Raw genomic sequence first — 19,988 nt, forward strand, 5'->3', positions numbered from 1 at the left:
AGCCAATACCTAAAAAGCAAATGACAAGACAACAACAAGACAAGACAAGGGTCTATTTTTAGTAGTGGATGTTTAAATACGGTAACCGTCCTGAAACTCTGCGGAACATCTGGTCTTTTTTTATTCATATAGCGGATAGGCAATAGTTGTGATAAAAGCGCTTCATTATGATGTTATTTTAGACCTTTTGGCGCCTCTCAAAATCTGGTTCAAAAAATTATTTTCAAGATGGCGCGTGACAATTGGTAAGAATTTTACAATTTTCTCATTTCTCCTGCTTAACAGAACTCGTGTAACTTATTGCATGTCCAAAAAGGACATGCCATAAGCTACACAAGAACTCAGTTTATAAAATATTTCAACAATCATTTACTTTTCACATATGAAAGATGGAAATAGGAGAGAATGGGGATTGAAAAGTTATACTTTTTATAGTTTTTAAAAGAGTCTAGGCCAGTCTAATCTTAAACTCCTTAATCAGGATTAGAAACTAGGCTAATATTACCTTTTTTATCTTTCCCTTCGCAACAATACAATGCTGACAAGTTGACAAAACACATTGACAAGTTATCCCTGTGAGAAATTTATATATCAAAATCTGCGACAAAAACGAAAGTGGTCTCTACTGTATAGAGTCGGTTCGCCAGTGCACGAACGGCCCCAGTGCACGAACGAGCGTCTTTAAACTTGAAAAAAAACAACCAAAAACAAACTTCTATAAAACTTCCTTTGTGCAGCAGAATCCTCAAACTACCGTAGAGTCGTTTAATATCGACATACGTCTTGTAATCTCGACATAGCTGTAGGCTGGTCTTCGAAATAAAAAATCAAACATAAACAAATACATACCAAAGTTATCAATCAATCACTAAATTGTTCTCTCTCTCTATCCACGTCACAGATTGTTAATATAATATGAGAAATGTGAACTGTTATTACTTATATTTTATTTGAAAAGAACACTTTAAACAATGTAGTAATCACTAAAAGACTAATTAGCATGCTTTCAACGAAGATGCCCAAATCACAACAACATTTTGCACGCGAGGAATTTTTTAGTAGACCTTTTTACCGTGAACCGAATATAATTAAAAGAACCCGGTTTCCTTATGAATTTGAAAAGGGACCGGGTGTGCTAGGTGCGGCGCCTAGAAGTTTAACGCGGCCTCCTAGCGCCTAGAGCGTGTGCTTGCAATAAATAATAAGGAAATGGAAACCAGGTCGACTATGCGCACAAATTATTTTTATCACGTGACTTGAAGCGTAATAAAGTTGTAAAATTTTAATGATGGACACGAGAAAGTTACGAGGAAGTTTGCATGCGTTTCGTTTCGTGTATTGTGTAAAACTGCTTATAATTTGGCTGTTTTTTTAATTGAAAGGATTACAATGTTTACTGAACTTCTAGTTTGATGGATGAACTTGTTCGATAAGAATGATACCAAGAATTTCATTCAAGGTTTGTTTTGATTATTTTACAGATCCGGTGTCGAGATTGCAAGACGTATGTCGAGATTAGACGATCCTACGGTATTCCTTGCAATCTCTTCGAAAATTAAAATAAACGGAGCACTAGAACAACACCAAACCGATTTTGAACGAGGTCAAGTAAAAAAATCACGAAATTCGGGATTTTTGTAAATATGGCTGATTGCGAGAGAAAATGTTTTTTATAAGAAAATTTGCACAAGAAGAGTTCTGAAAATGACTTTCCTCTTTTAAAAACCTTTTATCTTCCAACACACAAAGTTTCATTGAAACATGTAAGCTCATTAATTCAAAATCAATAGAAACATATCACCAGTAGTTGATATAAAAAAGGTTCCAGTCTGCGAACGATCCGAACACCATATTCAAAATGAAGACATTGCAACGTCAAAACATTCGAAAGCGCTGGCGATCTCAATTTAAAAAGAAGACACTACATTGCCGCGCTTTTCGATGAGCAAAACTTGAAAAGGAAAACAAAAAAATGGACGACAAGAAAATATTTACAAAAATAAACAGGTTAGTAAAACACTAAAGTTCTTATAAAAAAGACGCTTTTTTAGTGAAAAAGCGCGTGGTTTTGAAAAGTTCAAATACCCCTGTATCATCTCGGAAGAGAGTTAAAGTATTACCTGCGAGCAGAGCTCTAAATTTTTCTTTCAAAAGATCGTTCGCGAACTGGTTCCTCGTTCGCAGACTGGGTTCGAATAGCGCTCGCTTTAACGACTTATTATTCCAAGAAGAAGCTTTCAAATAAAGTGAAAACAAACTGAAAGAAGGACTTCAAGCTTGTTTACCAGATTGTCAAAAAGGATTTATGTAAAAACCAAAAGTAAGTGAGAAAAGTGAAAAATAAGTTTGCCGTTCGTGCACTGGGCACCCCCCTCTATCTCCTCTACTGATTTTAATTGCTTTTCGCAGCGCTCCTTTGCATACTGTTTATAATTTCCACCAATGAGATTGCAGAATTTTATACAGAATTTTCCCCTCAAATTTTGAAAACCAAACTAATTTTATTTGAAAGTCCTTACATTTTAGAAAAATGAGGGGTCATTTGTTAAAATTGGTTAATTAGTTCCAAAGTTATTCCATTTTCAAACCACAAAAAAAACACCTTTTCAAAGAATCGCCTCCTTACACCACGCCAGCAAGAAATAATTTTCGGAAGCACCAAAATCGCGCCAAAAATGGCGGATGAAATCTAGTCTTCCGTGTGGCGGGGCGTAAGGAGTTTTGCTGGCGCGGTCTGAAAATCAGCCCGATGACTGTTAAACTTTAGCCTATCGCTAATGAGCTGGAAATGATAGCTAAAAACAAATTTTACCAATGAAAAGCTGAAACCCTTAGCTTTCCAACGATATATGGTAGTCCGGAAATGTGTGAGTCTCACTCTCAATGTGTAGAGTTGGCACCTCTGGCTAGACTCCGAGGAGACTCCTGAATCCTGGCAGTCTAATCTTAAACCCCTACCGTGAGTGGTCCTAAATCCGACAGCCCTGCCTAAATCCGATGGGGTCTTTTAAAGATACAAACTAAAATAAAAACAAACCTTTCGCTGTGACGCAATGAAGATACCACCAAAGTTTCAACTAAACTGAGAGATTTGATACACTGAACCAATTGAACCAAATAACAATAATTGCTTCTCATACAAAACATAATTTCTTATTACAAAATTGTTAATGTTTTAAACACGAATAACAGATTCAGAATAATTAGAGGTAATTATTTTTACAACTCACACTTTTGTGATCACATTAATTGACATCTTGGCATTATAGTAATCTTGTTAAGTGTTTTATTTCAAGAGCTCTTGCAATAGTTTATTGTTCAACTTGGAGAGGGAATGTTTGTGAGCATATAATTTCTTTTTCATAGCAGTTATTTGGGGGGTCGGATTTAGGCAGGGCTGTTGGATTTAGGCAGGGCTGTCGGATTTAGGCAGGGCTGTCGGATTTAGGACCACTCACGGTATATCAGGATTAAAACTAGGTTAACAGTCTTACCTCTTATCTTTCCCTTTACAACAATACAATGCTGACAAGTTGACACAACACATTGACAAGTAATCCTTGTAAAAGAAGCTTATATCGAAATCTGCAACAAAAATGAAAGTGGTCTCTTCTACTGATTCCCCTGGGCGCTCCTTCACGGCTGTTTATCAAATTTCCACCAATGAGATTGGCACAATTCACACGGCCCTTCTTTTTGGCACCCGTGGCCTCTCACTGCCTTGCACAACAGGCAGCTGTAAAATCCCACCCTTCATATATTTGTTTCAATTCATGATCCTGAGGCTTAGGTCTTTTCTCATCTTTCAATTTTATACTGAAGAAAGCTGAAATTTGCTGTGAGAGTTAGATTGTCAACAAAGTGCTGTAAAAAATCATTGAACAAAAGAAAAACTTAAAATCTTAAAAATTTTCATTTTGAAGAATTGGAGCAAACAAGTGAAACATGGAAAAGCTTCATTTTTATTGGTTAATCGAAATGTGGGATTTTAAAAACTTTCTATGTTTGTTTTTTTGCACAAACCCCTGTAACTACCGTAAGTTGGTCTAATGTTGACATCTCTCTTCTAATTTCAACACCCTTCTTTAGAGATAGGAACAATAGGAACCGAGGAAGGTCAGAATCGTTGATTGAAACTAATTTTCTTTGATTAGCGATCAGAGAGGAAATAATTCATAGTCTATCAGTGATTCTGACCTTCCTATTATTCCTATCTACAAAGAAGGATGTCGACATTAGACCAAGTTGAGGTATGAGTAAGCACCCCAGTGCTAAGATGTTGGCTTGAAATCGGAAGTGAAACCACTGAAAATGAAAGTAATTGATCGGCCCGCACTCCAAATCCCGTAATCTTGACATAGGAGTTTAGTATAGACTGCCTAGACATGGGAAATGAAACCACTTTTTCCCATCCCAACGTCCACGCGTGGTTTTTCTATTTCTATTTCTTTATTAGCATGAACTTTTTACAAGTTATTTTTGCTAATGCTAATATGAAATAAAAAATAAATAAATGAAAAAATATTTTAAACATACGCCGTATCAAAACTAAAATCTATCACTAGATTTCAAAAACTGCAGCCCCCAAATACAAAGGAACCACTAGATACATTGTCATGATTACGGCGCGTTCTAGGCGCCTTCTGGATGGGATGGGAAATAAGTGGCTTCATTTTTTTTTGTTGCCTGGGAAAGGTTAGAGATTCTACTCTAGCCCTTCGGGCTTTAACCTCAATGTCTCAGTGCCTTGCTTGAACAATGAGGCTCAAAATCGCCGAAAAGTTCTTATTAAAAAAAAGTTTACAATCCTCTCAAATGTTCATTTGTATTGTATGTTTTTTTGGTTTTGTTTTTACACACATCTTTAAGCCAACTTTAGGAGGTGTTGTATCCCAAAACACCAATGATAACTACTAAAATTTGTAAAATAATACAAAATATTGTTTGTTATCATATAGGGGTCAAGATTATCGCGATGTGGAAGAATTCGCTCAAGAGATTATGGAACTCATCAATGAAAGAAATTCTCAATCGAGAATCGGTGGGAGTGGGTCAGCCAAGGTAAGAACTACAGAAGATTCTCTTTCAACTCCAACCTCTATTGTCTCATCCAACTGGAACAAGTTTTATGATCCATTCAGTTAACAATGCCTTAAAAACCTTACTCCATACTCCATTTCAAACCTGTGTTCCTCTTGCCGGTTCGTAGATTCCTTCTATGGTTCTGAGCTAACCTTAATAAAATCCTCACATCTAAATTTTGAAAAATTTTAAAAATCTCGAAAATGGGTTTTTACACGGTCGTAAATTCTTTTCCTTGCTAAAAGTCAAAATTTTGTACAATATGAATATCTTGACTTTGGAAAGTCGAGTCGACCTATCAAACAGAAGCAAAACGATTTACAGGTTTTGCCCAGGATCATTGATACTTACTATGATAGCCTGATCTATGCTATGATTATTTCTTTTATACCAATGGAGAAACGAATAACTTGGTTTGGGGTACGATTTTGAATTTTCCACCTCCAAATGACAGCGAATCAAATTTTGTGATTCTTCTATCAGACTCACTTTCTTAGAAAAACAAAAAAAAACAAACTTAATTTTGATAATGGAGGACAACGCTAAATTCGAAATTTCTAATCTTTTTCAGATTATAAACAAAAACATACAGGACGTGTTTTCTGCCTTGACAAGGTCGAAGGAATCTGCAGGCAGAATATCTCAAACCATTATTTGATTTGCCCCTATTAATTACTCTCATAATTACCATCTAATTCCGACACCCTTCTTTACAGTTGGGAAAAATAGAAAGATTAGAATCTTCTGACCTTCCTGTTCCTATCTCTAAAGAACGATGTCATTATAGCGTGTATGAATTTGCCATATTTTTTCAGATTCAATCGTTGATTCGAACAAAGCTGCAGAATTTTTCACAAGAAATTGAAAAGCTTAAAAAGCAACTGGCAAGATCAAGGAATTCAATGTATGAAATCTTTGAGAATGTTTTTGATATGTTTTTACTTATTATTTAGTATTATAATGAAGCGATTTGACTTTTAACTGCTCTACTTCATAGTTTCAAGTTTTTTAACGTCTATTTGTCTAGATCTGAGGAGAGAGGTTTTAAAACCAAACTATTTCAGAACAATTTTTCTACAAATTCTGAATAAATTATATTTTTAAAATGACATGTGCAGTCTACTTTAAGGTCGAATTATTTTTATAAAGGCTACTACGTAATTTTAAAAAGAACAGCCTTTTGTTAGGGGTACGGCGCTCTTTAGAGGGCAGCTATCAAAGGAGGGCGACACTAAATAGAGGAAATACGTATCAAGATTTTTAGAAAATTTTGATTTCCTTCCATTTTAGAACTCCACAAGAAGCAGATAGAAGACAGCAACAAATCTACAAATTAGTATCTAGGTAAATTTTATCCCCCTACAACGCGGTTGTCTGTACACAGACCCAGTATCTACGGCTAATTTCAAAATTCATTGCCGTAGAGGGTCTGTTGTCATTGTCTTTTCTCATTTGAGATTTTTCAAACCGATCGCTGCGATGGAGTGTTGGTGAAATAGGGGAGACGATGAAAGAAGTGTTGCTATTTATAAGTCATACTTCACCGCAGAGGTCTCCGTACGCGAATTTTTTTATGAAACTGACAATGCGCACAGTACTACGAAGCGATAAACGTGAGATACACTCTGTAACAACGCGGTATTTTAAAGGGATTTCGGTAAAAAAGAAAAAAAAGACCTCGTGATTTCCCGGCTTTGAGTATAAAGTTTGATAAGCACTGGCCCAAATACCAAAAGATCTAGGGGGATTTACTGTGTACACGTTTTTATAAACATATCCAGGCCCAAATATTGAAAACACTTTTAAGCAACGACTAGACTATAAGCATGCTGAGGTTACAAAATCTTAGAAATTGAATTTATAAAAAATTCTATTTATTTTTTTATAGGGAAAAACAATTAAACGAAGCATTCAAACCGCAAGGAGGTGGCTTCGGCGGCAACGATTCTGGAAGGTTTGATATCATTCGTATTTTTTTGATATTTCTCAAAATTACAACAATTTTTAATGTACAATCTATCAAAAAGAAGTTAGAATTTGAACCCGTAAATATTAGTATACTCACTGTATACACCTTTAAGCGCATACTGTGTAATATTTTAGTTTTTTTCAGGTTTACAAACCCTAGGTCAATTTTTTTTGATTTAAAGGGAAAACTTAGTTGAGAAAAAGTGACAAAATCTTTCCTCAACGATTTATCTGTCTAGTCTAATCTCCGAGTAGATTCTGATACTCTGCGCATCACACTTATTCACTCTAAAAGGCCATGGTTCCGTAAGAGAATCTGCCTAGGTTGGCGCAGGTTGATCTTTTTCATCAAGATTTTTAATGAATATTTAGCAGCTTATAAAGGATTTTCATGTTTTGTGAAATTACGTAATTTCTGCTGTTATGATAGCAAACGTTCGATTTGCTTTTTAAGGGATTGCCTCTCTACAGAATTGAACGTTTGCTTATATTATTGGCGGAACATGAAAAACCTCTGTAGGTGTATTATTCTTGGATGTTAATTGATCACTTGTGTCGCTTATATTTTTCAGATCGGGTTTATTAAACGAGGGGTTTGATGTGGAAAGAAATAGCGGCGGTTTTGGTGGCGCCAGTTATGGTGGTAACACCTTTGACGACGAGAACCTTACCCCAGATGGTTACCGGCAACGACAAGACCAAGTGATTAGAGGTAATATAAAAGTTCTTCTGTCTCAGACGTTACGGTTCCGTTCCGAAACGGTTCCGAAACAAGTGTGAACGTCAAAATTCGAGACGTCAAAAAAGAAGACGTTACAAAGTAAAACAGATCGAAACGGTCTCGCTCCACTTTTTTCATCGGAACGGAACTGCTCCGAAACGTTCCGAAACCAATATGAACACACTCGATCCGTAACGAAAATCATACCAGAGCGAAAAGGACAGTATCGTGCGAACATAGTCTCAGAAGCATTTCCGTCTTCCGTTTTCGTGGTACTCCTTTATTACTTATTTATATCTATATTCTCTTTATCAGACTTTTCCATCCAAAATATATGCTATTATGTTGTGTAAAATCTATTTCAGTTTCGCCCTATGTAAAACTTCACTTTGACCACTGTAGTAACTTTTTAAAGGATGATCCAGTTTGTAGTTTTTTGTTTGTTTTTCTTTTGCTTTGGCACTGAGAAGAACCTACTAATATTTTGACCCGATTATTTACTAGAATTGAATTTCTATTAAGGTCAATATATCAATATTTCCATCCACGCGCTATGATTGTTCTGATTTTTTCCGGGATTTTTCCGCTATTTTTCCGGGATAGCCGGCATGAGATTGGAAAAGGTTTGCTTCTAAAGGTACGGAAAATCTTGTGTTTACTTACGCAAAAGCATAACTTTCCACAGCTCATTTTCCAACTACCTGGAGTTCTGCTCTTATTCCGGTAGAAAAGTGGCAGTGGAATCTTAGTGCAGGAAAAGGAATCTTATGCATAACGACGGTAGAAGATAATCTGCCGGTTGAATATAAAACATTCTTTGTTATATTTTTAGTCCTTTCACTGGAATGTTAAATTGAAATTTCCTGTTCTTGTACAATTTTAGAACAAGACAAAGGTTTAGATGCGCTACACGCTGTCATACAGCGACAGAAGCAAATGGGACACGCGATTGGCGATGAAGTGGACCATCAAAACGGTAAATGGAAACTTTTAGCCGTTCAAATATCAATCAACTCTTTCTAGTTCGAACCTCTTTATCTCGAATCTGTCTTCAATTAAAACTAAATTGGCACCTGTGCTGGAAAGTAGTGTAAAATTCTCTCTATAGTTCAAAGAAGAGTCTTTCTTAGTTCCTTGAAAATCGAATAGAGGAGGGGAAACCGTAACTTAAGCTTGTACCATCTCACTCACTCGTTGGCAATTTTTGTATTTTGAAATATCTTTGCCTAGTGTTTGTTTCGGTTAAAGAATGTGTCCCAATTTCTCCCAGTTTTTTTGTTAGACATGTCTAGTAATCTTTAGAATGAGAGAAAACCTATTAACTCAAAGTACGTTTAAAGATTCAATCTTACATGTCGCAAAGATACTTATTATCGTCCCGACTCCGGAACTGGCTGATTTTTGAAATTTTCTGAATAAACTCAATCAAAATTTCGCATTAATACGACTCCCTAAACTTTCAAAACAGATTTTTTCGACCGAAAAACTTTGATCCCTTTTCTAATTCGATTTCTATTTTTCTATTTTGTTGAGTTGCATAAGGCCTCGTTATGTTAATTAAATTTACTATTTTATTTATGTAAGACCTTATCGACGATATCAACGATCACGTGGACAAAACAGATCAGAAATTGATCAGAACTGAAGCTAAACTACAAAAGACAACTAAGAAAGCTGGCACGTGCTGTAAGTTCGATTTTTAACTCCTTTCTTTTACCAGACTTTTTGTTGGCTATACAGGGCTGGAAACACTTACCTTATCGGGGAAAACTTCGTCGGGGAAAAATTCTTTACTTGCTGGTAGTTGGTAAACGCATTAAGGCCGGGGGAAATTTTCGTCACTTGTCCAAAATTTCGTCACTTTTCCCCGACGAAGTTTTCCCCGATAAGGTATCCAATTTAAATGGCTGACAAATCATGGTACATCGAATTCAGATATTGGAGTAAAAACCACAAAAATATCTACGGCTTATATGTCTATATGAAAGTCATGCATTTGTTTTTAAAATTTGAAACCACCCCATTTATAATTGACCGAGGATGCAAAATTTGCCCAATTACTTTTTGCACCTCATAGACAGGCTTTAAACATGTGAAATACCCCTTTGCGTCTTGAACTTGATCAGACTTATCCCAAACAGAGCCACTAACAGCCGTTACAATAATCAGCACCGCCATACCTCAGTCTACAACAAAAATTTTCCAATACCAGCTTCCGCGACCTTGTCTTGTAAAAATCTATTTATTGCATTTTTTCCCCACAATCCCTACCTGTTTAATGTGGCACTTTAAGAGGTCTTTTTCATAATTTTTTTGAAAGGTCTTATGGTTGTTGTGGTGTTGTTATTTATCGCTATCATTGTCGTTGCTGCCGTACCAAAGTGATGACGTCATGTCGGACAGTTTCGGACATCAAAAGGGTCTCGTAGGGAACATAGTGGTAGGTTGTGAAAGCAAATACTCAAGGGATCTTAGGTTGTTTTTTATAAGATGGATAAGTTGACCAAATACACGCTTTTTTTTTTAAATAAGAATAGTGTACTTTGGCTGAGGGTGAGCATAATTCTTATTTTTCTATTTTTCTAAACGATAGACCTATTGTTCTAACTCTGAAATCTCGCCCTGATATTTTTATAGAAGTTATTCTTATAAAAAAAGCGTGTAAGTAATTAATGGTCTGCATTTAATTAAAAAATGACACCTGTCTATTCATGGTATGCACCATTGCAATGTCTTCCACGGACCCGACAGCTGATTGGTTGTAAGTGACGTATTGACTGATTTGACGTCACTTACAACCAATCAGCTAATGAGTCCTTGATGTAATGTCAGAAAACATTGCAAAGGTGCATATCTTGAATTCTTCTTGAGAGTTTTTTCAATGAAGGAATGAGGGTGACTTTTAAGAAGTATGAAATTAAAGGATAACACCAAACCATCAATACCACACTTCATATCATTTTGAACAAGTCACACATCTTTTCACCTATCAATGTAATCAATAATTATACTATAAGATTAGGGGTTCTAGGAAAATTGCCCCCGAGAAAATTGCCCCCCGGAAAACTGCCCCCGGAAAATTGCCCCCGAGAAAATTGCCCCCTAGGAAAATTGCCCCCTAGGAAAATTGCCCCCCAGAAAATTGCCCCCCAGAAATGCCCCCATTGCCCCCTAGGAAAATTGCCCCCCGGAAAATTGCCCCCCCCGCCATCTTTTTTTCCACTTTTTTATAAAATCCAATGAAACTTCAAATGGCCATTGTAGCTGTAAAATTAAGTAGTTTTGAATTACTCTTAGGGTACCTAGTAAACGGGGGTCAGCGGGGGTGGATTGGAAAAAAGGCTAAAACAGCATAATCCGTACAAAAAAGAAGTTTCAGATTCCGAAAAATTGATAAGCGGAGGAGGGGTTGGATCAACAATGTCCTGGGTAGAAAATTTTCGAAAAATAGATTATTTTGGTGGGAACTTTTTTGGGGGAATACTGTAATTAATTTTTTAACTGTGGTTGGATGGAATTAATTTTAGCGAATGACAGCGCAAATCTGTTCTATTTCATCTTATTTTGAGCAACTTTGTTGAATTTCAGGGGTTATTTAGCCAAGAAAGCTGAAATTTTAATTTTGGTGGGAACTTATTTTGGCGAGTTAGTAAAAATTAGTTCCCTTAGCTTAAGATAGCACGAATAGGGCGCTTAGGGTTAAGAAATGGGGAAAGATTTTTTTGAAAGTGATTTTATTACTCGACTATCTTTCTCCACCTCATACAAAACTTGTAAAAGTCGTTTTTGAGGCGTCTTTTTTCTTTAAGAATTAAGAATTTAGAATCTTAATTCATTTGATGATTCAATGTTTTTGTTTTACCGTGCGCGGTCTACAAAATCCGTTTTTTACATGGGAAATTTCAAATCTCCAAAAAGTTTCACAAAGAAATGTTTTTTAGTCCCTTTTTAGTCATTGAAAACATCCAAAAACTTTAACGTTTCGAAAACTTTGAATCAAATCGAGCCGATCGAGCTCCAATGTTTGTTGATTGATTAACCCTTTAAGTGCCGATGTCGTATATATACGACATGGGCTATATAGGAGGGCGAAGCCCTCCTGTAATGCCCAGTTTGATTTAGAAATCGTTATTTTTGGTCGAACTCGTAGGAATTAGATTGTCCTTTATGGTCAAGCAAAAAAAATTTCAAAAGTGAGTCTTTCCAGCGAGATTTTAAGTGAAAAAGTCAAAAAAATGCAAAAAATTGACAAAAATTCACTTTTTTGAGATTCTGACCGTTTTTTGACTATTTTTGGTCAACGAGTGATCCAAGAACCTCCAAATTTGGCCCTGTTTTACTTTATTCTGTCTTCTAGTGAGTCGATTTGAAGTTTTACCACTGGGCACCTTTCCATCAGTTCAGTCAGGTCCGCGCAGCGGGCCTGACTGCTTTAATTCCCTAACCTACCCCCCCCCCTTGGCCGCCGCCCACCACGCCCTTCCTAAATCGGGCGGCGCCGAAGGCGCCCAAAAGAAAGAGGAGACTCTAAGCTATCCAACGAGCTATATACGAGCTTCTAATTCATTCTAGATCAGAAGATATAAGCCCTTAAAGTTTGAACTAGCAATTTTTAAAAAAAAAACTTAGAAAAAAGGACCCTGGCACTCAAAGGGTTAAAGAAAAATTGCAAAAATTATTTTTTTTTCTTAAATTTCTCAATTTTTGGCCTAAAATCACTCAAAAATGCTGAAAAACACCAAAAAATCACATTTTCAAATTTTTTTTTCACTTTGTTTAACCCTTTAAGTGCCGATGTCGTATATATACAACATGGGCTATATAGGAGGGCGAAGCCCTCCTGTAATGCCCAGTTTGATTTAGAAATCGTTATTTTTGGTCGAACTCGTAGGAATTAGATTGTCCTTTATGGTCAAGCAAAAAAAATTTCAAAAGTGAGTCTTTCCAGCGAGATTTTAAGTGAAAAAGTCAAAAAAATGCAAAAAATTGACAAAAATTCACTTTTTTGAGATTCTGACCGTTTTTTGACTATTTTTGGTCAACGAGTGATCCAAGAACCTCCAAATTTGGCCCTGTTTTTACTTTATTCTGTCTTCTTCTAGTGAGTCGACGATTTGAAGTTTTACCACTGGGCACCTTTCCATCAGTTCAGTCAGGTCCGCGCAGCGGGCCTGACTGCTTTAATTCCCTAACCTACCCCCCCCCCTTGGCCGCCGCCCACCACGCCCTTCCTAAATCGGGCGGCGCCGAAGGCGCCCAAAAGAAAGAGGAGACTCTAAGCTATCCAACGAGCTATATACGAGCTTCTAATTCATTCTAGATCAGAAGATATAAGCCCTTAAAGTTTGAACTAGCAATTTTTAAAAAAAAACTTAGAAAAAAGGACCCTGGCACTCAAAGGGTTAAAGAAAGGATATTTTATTTCAAGATTATTGGGAGAAAGAAAAATTCAAGTATTGTCCATTTTCAATGAATAATTTAAAACGATTTTTTTTCAACAGGTTTTTCTTTAAAACGTCATAGAAATCACCAGCGAGCTTTAAACACAAGAAATTTATTTACATTTTAACTTTCTCCGAGTAAAATTTTGCCAAATTTCAGTCTGAATGTTCTTAACTGGGTCCTAATAAAAAAAACTAAAACATGCAAAGCAGATCAATGGTCAGCGTGAGGAATATAGTAAGAATGAAGTTATCCATTCCATATGACCAAGAAATTTTGTAAAACCATAAAGAAAATACTTGAATAGCGAAAGAAATACAGTATAAAACACATTGAAATTGACTATCGCTAAACAGAGAAAACGCTTTCTCTGTATTCCATGGTTAAACCACATTATTCCTTATAAAAAGCGTCAACTTAACGAAAATTACGGCTGCAACCTGCAACCGTTGGACCAAAATATAGCCCCAAAATATTCTAGATCTCTTAATCCGTTAAGACGCGATCACGTAAAATTGCGTAATCCAAAATCTCCCAAATGTTGAGAATTGAGTTTGATTTAGTTTCGAAAAATGGAAAAATAGGGGGCAATTTTCCGGGGGGCAATTTTCCTATGGGGGGCAATTTTTCTGGGGGGCAATTTTCTAGGGGGCAATTTTCCGGGGGGCAATTTTCTGGGGGGCAGTTTTCCGGGGGGCAGTTTTCTCGGGGGCAATTTTCCTGACACCAAGATTAGGTAGTTCCTTTTTTGACTCTTCCAATTATTGAATGAATCAATGAAGCAAAAAATTGGAATTTCAGTTCAGAATAAAATGTTAATTAAAAAAATGATGGTTAAGAATAAAATAAATCTGTAAATAGTAATTAATTATTATGAATTTATACCAAGTATTTTTTTCTTGTTTTTTTTTTCTATCAAAAGATATAAGATAATATCTGAAAAACACTAGTCTAGCAAGCTAGACGACTAATTCATACATAGTAGAAATAAAGCAAAAAGTAATAAAGTGAACAATTTTAGTCGTCTAGAAACCTTTGTGCACTAACTCCAAACAAAAGAAAAGTGTCAATATTTGCAATTATAATTTTTTCCCGCTCAAAATAATTCTTGAGAAAAACATGTATGTGGATTTGTGTATTGAAAGTTTTTCATTTGAGTTGATTTTGTTTTGAGAGTTTGTTATTGCTTGATAAATTGTTTTCTCGCTACGCAAGTTTCTGCGTAGCTAGCCCCTGTATCTATAAGGCTCGAACACCGGATTCTTCCAGTCGTTTATACAAACTAAATCCCGTATTATTATTATTATTATTATTAGTATTGGTATTATTAGTATTACACGCATTATAAACGACTCCAGTCTAGAAAAACACTTAAATGACGTTGATTAACTTTTTAGATTTCCTCACAAAACTATCCAAAGTGTTGATAGGATTGTTTCTTTCAAATCAACATTACCACCATATCTTTGGTACTTATAATTTTCATTTTTGAGATTTTTTTTTCTTTGTCAATAATTTAAAAATTCTCAATAAAAATATTACACAATGCTTTTAAAGGGACATTACAGTAGTAAAATGTAAACATTGCGGGAACCACGTGTCATTAAAGAGAACAATTAAAGTCACATGTTCAAAACAAACTTGTAAAACAATTGAACAATCAAAATTAGCCATATTTGGTTTGATTTTTTATTTTGACATGTGACATTTGTTTTGATTTTGTATCCGCTGCATACAGTTTGTTTACAAATTTCGCAAGTACTGTTATGTCCCTTTAAATAAAAATCTACAAAAAAAATTTGACATTATACATTCCATTTCGAATTTTTCTAATGGAACTTATTCGTCTAAGCAGAAGCAGTACTCGACATATATTTTGTTTTATTTCTAATTTGATTCCTCGGAAATCCCGTTTAAAACAGGTATCTTATTTTTAGTCCTTTCAAATTTTAGAATTCAATTATATCTACTGAATTTAGCTTCAACCTCGTTGGGTTGTTCCAATAAATTTCCATTCCAGGGGGTGGACGAACCTTCTCAAGACAAAAATAGATTTTTAGAAATGCGTGGATACCCCCTGGAAAATTGCAACATTTGCAAAAGAATCGTTGGAAAAATTCTTTTTATACATTAAAAGTGAGAGAGGGTAGACAAACTAAAATCAGTCTTTTAACCCCTGGAAACTTCAGAAAAAACTCCTTTATACCCCCTGGAAATGTTCGTCCACCCCCTTTTATGGCACCCCCCCCCCCCTTTATGGATATAAAATGGAATCTCTCATTCGATTTTCCAAATTTTTTCCTTTTTTTTTCTCTCAGTCCAAATTAACAGAAAATATCATTTTATTCTTTTCAGGCAACACTAAAAATCATTTTCACACGTTTCCATTTTTGCTTTTCACCTTATCATTACAAACGATATTCTATAAGTTGTATTTTATTAGGTTCAATAATTAGCGTCAACCTCTTTCATATATGCATCAATCAATCAATCAATCAATCAATCAATCAATCAATCAATCAATCAATCAATCAATCAATCAATCAATCAACCAATCAATCAATCAATCAATCTACAAGTCTTGTCACCAGTGAACAAGCTTTGTTTCTGATAAATGTAACTGTCATAAAAACCACCTCACGTCATTGTTAGCCATGGAACTTGGTAATCTAGCTCAGTGTAGCCAAACACGCCATCAGTCAGTGTACCACTGTTTAAAATAGCTTAGAATCTAGCCCGGATCTCGCATACAACATTGAATAAAGATTCGATCAAATACACGATTTCTATTACATTGTTGCATTATTTTCAATGCAAGAATGCCCCCTCTGTTGGTGGGGCTCGTGATGTTCCTTGGTGTCTTTTTCATATGCATTTGGTTCATTGTAAAAGGTCTTCCTTGCGCTAGCCACTTTTTCTGGTTCATAATAATAATCGATAAGCTACAATTTGTAGAGTTTTTGAGATCGGCTCCTAGTCTACAACACCTGTGTTTTTTCATATTTGTTTGGTTATTAGTCTTGAAATTCGTAAAGATATTGATATGATTAGTGAGGTTCTGAGCTGGTTGGATATTCGGTCCTTTACCAGTTTGGTTGTTGAAGTACGTGAGTGGATTGGAATCACAGAATGGCAGTTCTATAGCTGAAATGCAAGATGGAGAAAAGGAATTAGTGCCAATACATAAATACCTCCTGGATTTTTTGAGTTGATCCTTTAAAATCAATGAGGCTCAAAAACGTCATGAAATAAGGACAAAGCTGGAATTGGCTGAATTTTAAGCAACTAAATAGTTTAAAGAATGTAGAAATTGGATATAAATCCTAAAATATCTCAATTTTGCCCAAAAAATAACAACAGGATAAGAACAATTTGAGGCTCAAAGTGCCAGCGAGCCTCATCAGATATTTACTGGTTTTCTTATAAAAAAGAGTGGGTCAGCTCAAACAAAGCAAATATTTTGAGCGCCGAAACTTTGTTCTTTGTTGCTCACTTGTTTTAGTTGTTTATTTTTGTAAAGACAGGAGACAAATGAAACAAGTCCTCAACGACTCAACCACAACCTTTTAAAGGATTATACTAAAGTGGAATCTCCATGATTTGAACTTCTGTACCATAAAACTGGAACGTTTCCTTTAAAACTGGAGCATGTTTTTTCCCAATGCCTTATGAATCTTTCTCCATAAATTTCCTTAACTAGAATAAATTTTGTGTACCCCGTCATGGAGACTCCGCTGTATTGCACTTTACCAATATTCTAACCAACGTACAAGCAAGCTGGGCAATATTTCATTATCGAATTACAGTGCCAAAATTATTTCCAACTTCATAAATTTTGTCCCCCCCCCCCAACGTGCTTATTCAAAGAAAAGAAAAACAATAGAAGAAAAGAAGAATACCTTCGAGTGTGATTATAATGATCAATGCATAAAGATTGCAAAAGAATTCCAATCGCATAGTATGGTCGACATTGTTTCAAAAAGTCTTTTGTTTTAAATCTTCAACTCAAACGCACACCGACAATAAATAAAGATAAACTCGTTCTTCTTCTATTTTTGATCTCTCTCTCACTCTCTTTCTTTTTATGTTCAATATTTTCTTCTTTGTATTTTATGAATGAAATACTCTTCATCCTTTTTTTACAAATGATTATGTTGAATATGAGCTTCTACTTATGCAAAAATGTACTAAATATACTCTTTCGTTTGTAGCTTTTGTTTATAAGCACAATAGATGTTTGAAAAGCATAAGAATCACTTAGAGCACTAGATTTACACTATTTTTTATAGAACGTCCAAAATTTTTGGGGGGGGTCGCACATAAAAATTAAAGCATGCTTTATTTTTGGGGGTTTCCTTGGAGCGTTAAAAATTATACGAAAAGTCGGCGACATCACAAGAGTGAATTGTAAATAACAGCGTCTTTTTAAATTTGCCATGGAGGGGGAAAGACTGTTTTTTCTTCTGTGGTGGAATTATAAGAGAAAAAATGCGCAAAGGCGATCAAGAAGAAAATTTTCCAACTTTATCATGATGTATCGTGCTATTACCACAAGACTGCGGTCTAACCTATTACAAATGCAAAACTGTATGTTACTTGGGATTACAAACTCTAATGCTCCACGTTATTGGGCTCAAGACTACGAGCAAAATTGGTTTGATTTGAAACCATGTGGGAAAATAGAAACAATCAGATATTTTCTGAATTCTGGTACAAAGAGTTTCGCATGAGACCTGAGACATTTGAATTTATCGTTGAATTGGTTCGTGCTGAAATGGAAAGGCGTGATACAACTTATCGTCGATCAATCCCTGTAGAAAAGAGGGAGGCTGTTTCCATTTGGCGCCTCTCTAATGGAGCCTCTTACAGAACTGTTTCCAAAACATTTGGGGTGGGAAAAACTACAATTGTTGAAATAAATCAAGCCTTTGTAATTGCACTCCTACGACATACCAGAGAATTCATTCACTTTCCCGAGACAGAACTAGAAACTGTTATCGCAATCGAAAATTCCATGAGAGTGCTATGTAGGTGTGAATTGCCACAGGTAGTCGGAGCTATTGATGGGAACCACATGGAGATTCTCAAACCTGAAATAACTGCACTTCTTCTACACTCTTCTTTCTGTCTTTAAAAAAAACACGAATGAAAGGTCAAAAATATTTTCAATTTGCACACGGCATGTGAGCCAATTCAGTTCAGGTTTATTTACTTTTATCAACAAAAGGTCTATTATCAAACTTCTCTCGGAACAGCCTAAAGCACGCATAAAGAGTGGTTTGAACCACGCTATAATTTTTAAAGCACGAGAACATCAAAAACAATAGAATTAAACAAAGTAAAAAGTGGTCGCACATCAAATTCGTGCTTATGATTTTCATTTCCATGGCAATAGAATAAAGCATGCTATAATTTTTATGTGCGACCCCCCCCCCCCCCTTTGAAGCCTCGGATGTTCTTAACTTTCTTAGTTTTAAGCCTAAAAATGTTCTTAACATGTTCTTATTTTCACCATTTTTTAGCATTTTCGCCCATTTTCCTAAGAAATCAGGTGTTTTAGAGTCTGCCCCGGGGGGGGTACTAGGGCAAGATGGGTGACGGGGATGCTCCGCTGGTCAGGGTACCTTTTCTAACCTCCACGAGTCCCAGGTAGGGTCGCAAAAACGCCAAAATAGAAAAATCAGTCCCTCGTAGGGTGCCTTTTTTTGGAAAATTTGGGGAAAAAGTAGAAAATTTGAGAAAATTTTGGAATTTCAGTCCCATTCAGGGTCACTTTTTTCGCAAATTTCGAGTCCCACGTAGGGTCCATTTTTCGAACCTCAGCGGAGCACCCCCGTCGGTCGACAAGGGTAGTACCCCCCCCCCCCCGGGGAGTCTGCAAAACCTTATAATATTCTTAACTTATTCTTAACATTTTGGCCATCGAAACCTTATGTTCTTATACAAAACGTGTACTCTTAGGTGCCAAATAAACGGCCCCCCCCGCTTGTTATTTTTCAAAATTTTCCAACCCCCCGGACCTTATAAGGACCCCCCCGTTGTTAATTCTTAAGAATTTTTTTGTTCAGTGTGAAAGAGAAGGCCTCTTAATTAGCCGATTTTAGCTATATTTAACTTTTTTTGGGGTTTCAGAAGTACAATGTCCAACCCCCCCGGCAATTAGGTACCCCCCGTTTATTAAACTTTCGAAAATTGCCAACCCCCCCCGTCCCCCCCCCCCCCGTTTAATTTGGCACCTAAGAGTATTGGAGACTTCCAGTTTTGCGATGTTGGATTTCACTTCATGATGTTCTTATAAAACAGAATATCCAATATTTGGGCGTTTGTTTCTATTGTTTGAACTTTTGTTCTGTTATTCAACATTTCGAACTAACAAGTTAATTTGAAACAAATTTAATTTTAATGTTACTGTTTTTAGTTGCATATAATACAGTTTTTGGTTTTGGAGGTGTGTCGCTTTAGATTTTAGCTGTTTTTGATTTTTTGATTTTGGCGAGATGGTTTTTTACTTGTGGTTACACTTTTTTTTTTTTTTTTAGAACACCTGAAATTTGGCTGAGCCTGGATGTGCTTATTTTTTTAGCAATTTTCAGCCTAAAATGTTCTTAAATGCGTTCTTAATTTTTCAGACTACTCTAAATCAACAATATCATGCAAAATAAAGAGCACTTAAATTGTAAAATTTGGACAATATTTGATTCTCGATTTTAGAAAATCCATCCCTAAGTTCGGTTAAAACTGCTTGAAAAACGGAAAAATTGTAGTTTCTTGTAAT

General features: G+C 35.8%; 1 protein-coding gene across 1 annotated transcript; it reads left to right on the plus strand.

Moving 5' to 3' along the window:
- Positions 1 to 168: 168 nt before the first annotated feature.
- LOC136806741 (syntaxin-8-like) lies at positions 169 to 14,159 on the plus strand. Its single transcript, XM_067063329.1, has 10 exons — positions 169 to 245; positions 4,959 to 5,061; positions 5,898 to 5,986; positions 6,373 to 6,426; positions 6,971 to 7,036; positions 7,623 to 7,762; positions 8,655 to 8,747; positions 9,356 to 9,457; positions 10,092 to 10,795; positions 13,950 to 14,159. Exons 1-9 carry the CDS (start codon positions 229 to 231, stop codon positions 10,154 to 10,156), a joined length of 729 nt encoding a protein of 242 aa, XP_066919430.1. The 5' UTR covers positions 169 to 228; the 3' UTR covers positions 10,157 to 10,795; positions 13,950 to 14,159.
- The last annotated feature ends 5,829 nt before the right edge of the window (positions 14,160 to 19,988 follow it).

Source organism: Clytia hemisphaerica, unplaced genomic scaffold, assembly GCF_902728285.1.
Source record: "Clytia hemisphaerica strain Z4C2 unplaced genomic scaffold, Clytia hemisphaerica genome assembly, whole genome shotgun sequence".
Taxonomy (NCBI): domain Eukaryota; kingdom Metazoa; phylum Cnidaria; class Hydrozoa; order Leptothecata; family Clytiidae; genus Clytia; species Clytia hemisphaerica.

Excerpts from the sequence above, each read along its gene's own strand:
- LOC136806741 (XM_067063329.1), top strand. Across the intron at positions 6,427-6,970 it reads ATCTACAAATTAGTATCTAG|GGAAAAACAATTAAACGAAG; the intron begins GTAAATTTTATC and ends ATTTTTTTATAG. Across the intron at positions 7,037-7,622 it reads GGCGGCAACGATTCTGGAAG|ATCGGGTTTATTAAACGAGG; the intron begins GTTTGATATCAT and ends TATATTTTTCAG.